The sequence below is a fragment of the Dendrobates tinctorius genome, unplaced genomic scaffold (assembly GCF_039654945.1).
Source record: "Dendrobates tinctorius isolate UK_male_01 unplaced genomic scaffold, ASM3965494v1 ptg000273l, whole genome shotgun sequence".
NCBI classification, from domain to species: domain Eukaryota; kingdom Metazoa; phylum Chordata; class Amphibia; order Anura; family Dendrobatidae; genus Dendrobates; species Dendrobates tinctorius.
The window spans coordinates 3,746,446-3,755,773 of NW_027361940.1; the positions used below are offsets into that span (position 1 = coordinate 3,746,446).

The 9,328-nt window shown below is 42.5% G+C and overlaps 1 protein-coding gene across 1 annotated transcript; it reads left to right on the top strand.

The window, feature by feature from the left end:
• The first annotated feature begins 1,590 nt into the window (after positions 1–1,590).
• Positions 1,591–2,520, top strand: LOC141072468 (olfactory receptor 52M1-like). Its single transcript, XM_073559744.1, has one exon. It carries the CDS (start codon positions 1,591–1,593, stop codon positions 2,518–2,520), a length of 930 nt encoding a protein of 309 aa, XP_073415845.1.
• Positions 2,521–9,328: the final 6,808 nt, after the last annotated feature.

The window sequence follows — 9,328 nt, forward strand, 5'->3', positions numbered from 1 at the left end:
ATGACCAAGAGGACAAAGAACATGAATACAACCACCAAGATACAGAACAACAAGAGACAGAAGACCAAGAAGCAGAAGAACAAAAAGCAGAAGAACCAAAAGCAGAAGAACATTAAGCATAAGACTAAAAATCAGAGCAAAAGATTTTATCTAAATTATAAGCAGAAGAAGACTAAGCAGTGTATGGGGGTGAGTCCGTTCCTCCTCATGGTGCCCCTGGAAAATGCCTGCTGCTGCAGGCCAAACTGAACTCGGACAAATCCTGTTATAAATCTTTTGTGACAGGCAGAACGGAAGGTGTAATCTTCAAACTTTTATAGATAACAACTACAGGAATGCCTGTCACAAATAAGAATGTAAAAAAAAGAATAATAGGAAGAAGGTGAAGAAGAAGAAGATGAATAAGGTAAAGATGAAGTTGATGAAAAAGATGCTGCTGCTGCTGCTGAGGATCATGAAGGAGAAAGTGTGGGAGAAGTAAAAAAGAAGGTGAAGAGCATGGAAGTAGTGAAACATACATATCTGACAAAATATAAAAGAGGTTAACATAGTCAATATCTTTGTAACTCCGAACGTCTTCAAAAAAAAAATTATTCCTGCTGTTCGATTTGATTGGGCTAAACCTCTATGGCATTAATGTCTCCTCCACCTCCCGCAATACATTCTACATTATTCTTAGTTGTTTTTCTTCATGTAGAATTGATCTACAAGGAAAGAAAGGGTTTTTTTTAATTCCAATATTTCTGTCCCATTGACTTGCATTGGTTTCCGGTATCTGAATCGGCGATATCCGATACTTTTTGGGTATCGGTCCGATCCAATCCGATACGATATTTCACGATATCGGATGGTATCGCTCAACACTAGTTGGCACCTTTGAAATTGTTCCAGAAAATTCTGCTAGAAGATCAATGACCTACTGTAGGATACGTACCTAGCTTTCTGACACTGGACACTAGATTGTGACCCAAAAAAGTTTCCTTACACCAAAATTGCGTCAAAATGTTTCAGCATCCAGATATCCGAAAATGGTCCAGATAGGACCAAAGTGGGCAAAATTAGTCAGGTGATTAGACAGAAAAACAAGGATCATTGTCCAGAAAGACTGTATTTCTGAGCCAGAGCACATGCAGTGGTGCCAGTCAGCCTCGGGGGCATCACACATGGAACAATTTGATGTCCTCTAATTTAAAATTTGCAGTTTAGAATTTTTTTACTAACAGTTTATAACCCGTCCTTCTAGCACCAGTAGTTTGGAAAGGTTTCTGTACCTCTGAAAAGTATGACTAAAGAGTTGTAAAGAACTGGAAAGTTGTGACCACTGAAATACTATGAAAAATAAAAATGAAGTTGTCCTAAAAATACCACATTCTTAAGGGTGAAAATGAATTTCACGTTTGTTTAGGTCCTAAATGAAAATGCATTTTTGAGATTGTGTAATTCCGCCTTTATGCCCATTACTTTCTGCTATTAATGTGTAATTCACAGTTTATGTTTATTTTATTTATTCCAAGGTTTTCAAGGAAAAAAATCACATAATTCACAGCAAGTGATGAGGATTTATGTCATCTAACCCTTTTAAAAGCTGCCATGGAAACTCCCAATAATTCCTGCTTCCACCCGTCTTTCTTTGTGTTGGTGGGGATCCCAGGACTGGAGCATCTTCATATCTGGATCTCCTTCCCATTCTTCTCAATATTTCTATCAGCCATCATTGGGAACTACACCGTTGTGCTGATCATTATCATGGAGACCAGCCTCCACCAGCCCATGTACATCTACTTCTCTGTTCTTGCTTTTGTAGACCTTATTTTAGCTAATACCACTATGCCAAAGCTCCTTGGCATCTTCTGGTTCCAGTATAACAGAATTGACTTCTATGCTTGCCTTCTCCAGATGTTTTGTGTTCATGCTTTCTCCACCATTGAATCAGGGATCTTTCTCGCTATGGCGTATGATCGATATGTAGCCATATGCAACCCACTTAGATATACAACCATAGTGACCACCAGTGTTATCATTACCAGTGGCGCATTAGCCGTACTGCGGGGAGTGTTTTACATCCTTCCCCTGCCTCTTCTACTGACCAGGTTCCACCTATACACCAGCGATGTTATCCTGCACTCGTATTGTGAGCATATGGCGGTGGTGAGGCTGGCCTGTGCAGACCTCTCCTTCAATGACCATGTAGGCATGGTGGTTGGGTTCATGGTGCTGGGCATGGACTCGGTGCTTATTGTAGCTTCATATGTGTTGATACTTCGGGCTCTTCTTAGATTAACTGTCGAGGCTCGTCTGAAGGCCTTCAGGACGTGTGTTTCCCATGTTTGCGCTATCTTATGTTTCTATACTCCAATACTCTGTTCATCCTTAGTCCACAGATTCGGCACAGATGTTCCTCACCAGACTCATATCCTCCTGGCTAATTTCTACCTCCTTGTCCCTCCACTGCTGAACCCTCTGGTCTACGGCATAAGAACAAGACTAATAAGGGAGCGTGTGAAAATGTGCTTCTCCTAAACAATCTGCAAATTTCTTTCTCCGATGATGAACTTGTCCCATTTGAATTGTCCTTAAAAACGGTATTGAATATAGAAGACTGATGAGGTTCAGTGTTTAGGAAAGTCCTCTGCCATCATTGAGTTCTGTTTTTGGAGTGTGCAACTCACCATCCTCAATGGACAGATTCCTTGTGAGATGAAGATCAATCACTCCTTCTTGAGAGGAACTTGTAACTCAAAATTGCTTCCAAATATTCAGCATGGATGAGCCACCTTTACCCAAAATCTGCATCAAACGCAAAAGACATCTAAAAAGACTCCTTTGTACATGAACTTGGACTTCTAACCTCTTTACATGTGTCAAACAAAGTTTCTCCCATAAGGAAAAACTGAAGTTATGGCTGGGTTACAGCTATCTCACAGTTTTATTGTGGCTCTTTGGTTACCCCACCCTAAGATCTATTCCAGTGCTCCATCGACACCCAACAAAAAATGTATACAAAGCTACTGGAGTTGAGAGAACCAATTCATGGTGAATCAAATTTGCTTTGAATTTTACAAATAAAATTGGGTTTGGCAAAACACAACATATTTTAAATTCAATTAGCTGGGAACTAGCAAGATTTTTTCATCCGGCTGCCATTTTGCTTAATTTTTTTAGGGCATACAATAGTTTAAAAAATGTTGAATAAAAATCGTTGTACAGGGTGGGCCATTTATACGGATACACCTAAATAAAATGGGAATGGTTGGTGATATCAACTTCCTGCTTGTGGCACATTAGTATATGGGAGGAGGGAAACTTTTCAAGATGGGTGGTGACCATGGCAGCCATTTTGAAGTTGGCCATTTTGGATCCAACTTTATTTTTTCCAATGGGAAGAGGGTCATGTGACACATCAAACTTATTGAGAATTTCACAAGAAAAACAGTGGTGTGCTTGTTTTTAACGTAACTTTATTCTTTCATGAGGTATTTCCAAGTTTATGACCACTTACAAAATGTGTTCAAAGTGCTCTCAATTGTGTTGGATTGTCAATGCAGCCCTCTTCTCCCACTCTTGGCACACTGATACAACACCGCCGAAGAAATGCTAGTCTAAGGGGGTCAGATTCCTTGTAGGACCGCTCGGACCTGACACTCATAATGTGGTGGTGCACCATCTTGCTGGAGAAACTCAGGGAACGTGCCATCTTCAGTGCATAAAGGGGGCGACACATCATCATGGAGCAATGTCAGATATTCAGTGGCAGTGAGGTTTCCATTGATGAAGAATGGCCCCACTCTCTTTGTACCCCGAACACACCACTCACAAAGAGAGATATTTCATAAATAAAAAATAAATTTTATTAAGCAAATTCATATCATAGATAAATAGACAAACAAAATACAAGTAAGAAGAAGGAATATGTACCCAAGTGAAATACACAGAAAAGCAGGAATAAAGCAATGGCTACAGGTAATGGTAAAGTGCAAAAATATATCAGCATGTCAGCATATATCCACCTAGACCCATAGTGGTCTGGAAAGTGCAGAGTGCCATATAGAGGAGAAAATCCCCATGCTGATAATCACCTGTAACACGAGCACATACCCATTTAATCGCCTGCTCACAGAATTCCTGGAGTCCGACGCGCGTTTCGCCTTTTTAGCTCTTTCAAGGAAATTGTGTGTGTCATGACTTAAGACCTGTTTGATTCATATAGTAAACCCACCCAGTCATGGGCCAATCCTCCGTCGCGTACGTCACCGCCGCCCCCGGGTCTCAGGTGCAGCCGCTTTCAGCACTCAATTGTGGCGTGCATGAAGGAAACCCCCACTGATGACGTCATAGCCGCACGCCACAAGTGATAGAGGCCGCCGGCAAGAAGCAGGAGACTCCGGTGTGGTTGCGCTTCGCCATCCTTTTGTGGCCCGATCACCATACTTTCAGAGCCTATATCTGAAGAGGCAAAACCTTTTACCTGCCGCGCCTGCAGCACATATTAAATGCAGGAATCTGGGGAAGTACCGCTGCAGTGTAGAAAGGGCCCTATAACGCCATATGCAAAAGATAACATTAGGAATCACCCAAAAGGTGAAGCACAGCAATAAAGAGCACACTCCATAACAGGTTATTAGTGAAACATTAACCTTTTCAGAAAATGTGCAGGTTGTGCGACAAAGGATTCAAGCATTATAATAGAACACCCTCATTTAGAGCATATAATATCACTGCAGATTCATAGCACAATTGTTCTCTATATAAATATGAGTAACAATAAAATCAATAATACAATGACAATAAAGTCACTCATACATTGGCAAAAAAGAGATGTCTAAACCAATCCAATTGCGTAATTGTTATAATGCTCATTTGGGAGTGAAGCTCAGCGTTGTTGGAAAGGATCCTTTTCACAATGTAGCTCAGCATCAGACACACATGTTTAGCAATCCTGGGTGAGTACGTGAAACCATAGTTCAGACTATATCTGAAAGGGCAAAACCCTTTACATGCCACGCCTGCAGCACATATTAGATGAAAAAATCTGGGAAAATACCGCTGCAGTGTGAAAAGGGCCCAATAAATAGCACCATATTATTAGGACATTCCTAATGTTATCTTTTGCATATGGCGTTATAGGGCCCTTTCTACACTGCAGCGGTACTTCCCCAGATTCCTGCATTTAATATGTGCTGCAGGCGCGGCTGGTAAAAGGTTTTGCCTCTTCAGATATAGGCTCTGAAAGTATGGTGATCGGGCCACAAAAAGATGGCGACGCGCAACCACACCGGAGTCTCCTGCTTCTTGCCGGCGGCCTCTATCACTTGTGGCATGCGGCTATGACGTCATCAGGGGGGTTTCCTCCATGCACGCCACAATTGAGTGCTGAAAGCGGCTGCACCTGAGACCCGGGGGCGGCGGTGACATACGCGATGGAGGATTGGCCCATGACTGGGTGTGTTTACTATATAAATCAAACAGGTCTCAAGTCATGACACACACAATTTTCTTGAAAAAGCAAAAAAGGCGAAACGCGCGTCGGACTCCAGGAATTCTGTGAGCAGGCGATTAAATGGGTATGTACTCGTGTTACAGGTGATTACCAGCATGGGGATTTTTTCCTCTATATGGCACTCTGCACTTTCGAGACCACTATGGGTCTAGGTGAATATATGCTGACATGCTGATATATTTTTGCACTTTACCATTACCTGTAGCCATTCCTTTATTCCTGCTTTTGTGTGTATTTCACTTGGGTATACATTCCTTCCCCTTACTTGTATTTTGTTTGTCTATTTATCTATGATATGAATTTACTTAGTAAAATGTATTACTTATTTATGATATATCTCTCTTTGTGAGTGGTGTGCTCAGGATACTTTGTATCCACTCTTTGGTCTATGTATTTCACGCGCCCCTGTACTTTATGCATGCTGGAAGTCCTTTATGGTGAAGGTTCCCCTATGGCATTAGTATGTTTTTGGACTTTTTTGTGGTTCTCTTTGTACCCCATATACCACACCATACCATCAATTATGGGTGTCAGGTCCGAGCATTCCTACATGAACAGTTTCCTGGAAAGCGGATTGGTCGCCATGGGCCAGTTGTATGGCCGCCAAGGTCTCCCGATCTGACCCCCTAAGACTTTTATCTTTGGGGTCATCTGAAGGCAATTGTCTATACTGTGAAGATACGAGATGTGCAGCAGCTGAAACAACAGATACTGGAAGCCTGTGCTAGCATTTCTTCGGCGGTGTTGCGATCAGTGTGTCAGGAGTGGTAGAAGAGGGTTGCATTGACAATCCAACACAATGGGCAGCACTTTGAACACATTTTATAAGTGGTCATAAACTTGTAAATAACTCATGAAAGAAAAAAGTTACGTTAAAACCAAGCACACCATTGTTTGTCTTGTGAAATTCTCAATAAGTTTGATGTGTCACATGACCCTCTTCCCATTAAAAAAAATAAAGTTCGATCCAAAATGACAGACTTCAAAATGGCCACCATGGTCTCCACCCATCTTGAAAAGTTTCCCCCCACCATATACTAATGTGCCACAAACAGGAAGTTGATATCACCAACCATTCCGAATTTATTTAGGTGCATCCAGTATATGGCCCACCCTGTATAATGACGACCCTCACATGTCCTGGTGCTTCATGCCTGATCCTCCGCTGACTTTTTCCCGCTCTTTGGCTTTGGTCTTCTCTCCCATCGTCACTGTTTGATTCGTCTGGTGCTGACTAGGCCTCGAAAGAGAACATGACATTGCTTGAGGCCTGGTGAGTGCCGGAGAAGGTGAAGAGTGAACACTGAAGATCAGATAGAAGACCAGAACCGGAGAGAGGAAGCCAGCGAAGGACCAGGCGAGGAGCTGCAATGCTAGGACAGGTGAGAAGTGAGGTGCCTATAATCTCTTTATTCATTAACCCCTTTGTTAATTACTCTCTTGGGTCTGTCTCAGAGGACAGAACATAATAAATGGATTTTTATCAGAAATTTGATTTCCAACTAATACATTTAACGCAACTTGTATTTTCCGGCCAAATTTGAGCAAATCTGAAGCTTTACAACATTCAGTTAAAAATAACATTATAAAATAGTGAGTACAAGTAAGAAAATGTCAGAAGGATGTGCGGAGAGGACCCGTCCGTGTCCTCTACGAACATGAACTCGTATACCACAGAGACTTCCCGGCTATGGACACCTATCCTCTCATTTTTATTGTTTATTTAGTCTCTGAAAAATCTGACACTTTCTGTATCATTTAAAAACATTCTACCGTTTTGCTGCTGTAAAGAGGCTCTCCCATTGCTGATGTGCAAAATCTGTGACACATCTGACAGAGCTCAGCTCCTCTCTCCCGCATATCTCCGTGTCTGAGCGAAGGGTTGTACGCAGAGGAGCCGAGAGGAGAGAAGGGCAGCCATGCAGGCTGTAGATAGAGAAGACAGCACACGAAGAGTGAATCGGTCCAGGAATGAAGCTGTGCTGACACATGAGAGCCAGGGAAGACAGTGGCATCCTGAATACACAAATCTCATATCCAGCCTGTATTACAGGGAGGGACACATTCACTAGAGAAAAATCTAAAATTGTGATGCACATTGCATATCGGGGGTCTGAGAATGAGAGAAGGAATCAAGATGGTAGACTGAAACTCAGCCAAACCTTGTAACTGAAGTTCATCTTTATATAAGTGAAAAATGCCTTTCTTCATGTTAGAGGTGACTTTACCATGTAAAGGGGATGTCCACTGCTGGACAATCACTTATAAATTGTTGCAATGTTCTGCCGAAATTATATGTATTTACCTCTTGGACCAGCGCTCCTCCCTGCACCTTGTGTCTCCCGCCAGCCCCATTACATAATCAATGTCACCTGATCACTGCAGCCAATCAGCCGCCATATTCATAATGTGCATAGCATTTAAAGGGGTTGTCCACTATTGGAACACTTCTTAGTATTGCCTTAGTGTGCTGCATAAATTAACAAAATATATATTCTTACCTCATCACTGCTCTTCCGCTCTCAGTTCTGCATCTTTCTCCAGTATAATGGCATGAACGATGACAGCTGCCATCTTCGCACATATGTGGTACTCGCACACCGGCGATTGTCTAACATCATGTCCTCACTATATCTGAAACTGAACCTGTCAAAGACTGAACTCCTGGTGTTTCCTCCCTCTACTAATGTTCCTATACCCGACAATGCCATTTCCGTGTGTGGTTCCACTATTACTCCCCAGCAACAGGCCCGCTGTCTTGGGGTCATACTTGATTCCGAGCTTTCCTTTGCCCCCCACATTCGATCACTGGCTCGCTCTTGTCATCTGCACCTCAAAAACATTTCTAGAATTAAACCTTTTCTTACTTTTGACTCTGCAAAAACTCTTACTGTTTCTCTTATTCATTCTCGTCTGGACTATTGTAACTCTCTTCTAATCGGTCTCCCTCTTACCAAACTCTCCCCTCTCCAATCTGTCCTGAATGCTGCAGCCAGGATCATATTCCTCACCAATCGTTACACCGATGCCTCTACCTTGTGCCAGTCATTACACTGGCTACCCATCCACTCCAGAATTCAGTATAAACTTATTACCCTCACCCACAAAGCCCTCCATGGCTCAGCACCACCCTACATCTCCTCCCTTGTTTCAGTATACCACCCTACCCGCGCCCTCCGTTCTGCTGATGACCTGAGGTTAGTATCCTCAATAGTCAGAACCTCCCACTCCCGTCTCCAAGACTTTACACGTGCCGCGCCAATTCTTTGGAATGCACTTCCCAGGTCAATACGATTAATCCCCAATCCCCACAATTTTAAGCGTGCCCTGAAAACGCATTTATTCAGACTGGCCTATCACCTCAACACATTAACCTAATCTATCCCTGTGTGGCACAGCCAAAAGTTTTACCATAACCAGATTTCCCGCATCATGTTCCCACATGCTTTATGCATCCATTAGCCCTCTGTGTCTGTACTGTTACACACTTAACATTATGGCTGGTCCATACAATCAGGGCAACTGTTACCACCCACCTTTCCTGTCTACCTCTTTCCTCATAGACTGTAAGCTTGCGAGCAGGGCCCTCATTCCTCTTGGTATTCGTTATAATCTACTGTATGTGATTATTGTTATGCTGTAATGTCTATTGTCTGTACAAATCCCCTCTGAAATGTAAAGTGCTGCGGAATATGTCGGAGCTATAAAAATAAAATTTATTATTATTATTACTCGCAGGTACGCAGGATGCAGTGACGAGACGGAGACGGAGCAAGCTTAACCTCAACCTTTACACATGGATTATATGGATAACTGGTAAGCTGACAATAG

Bases quoted from the DNA above. Each gene is read 5' to 3' on its own strand.
- LOC141072468 (XM_073559744.1), top strand. From the start codon at position 1,591: ATGGAAACTCCCAATAATTCCTGCTTCCACCCGTCTTTCTTTGTGTTG.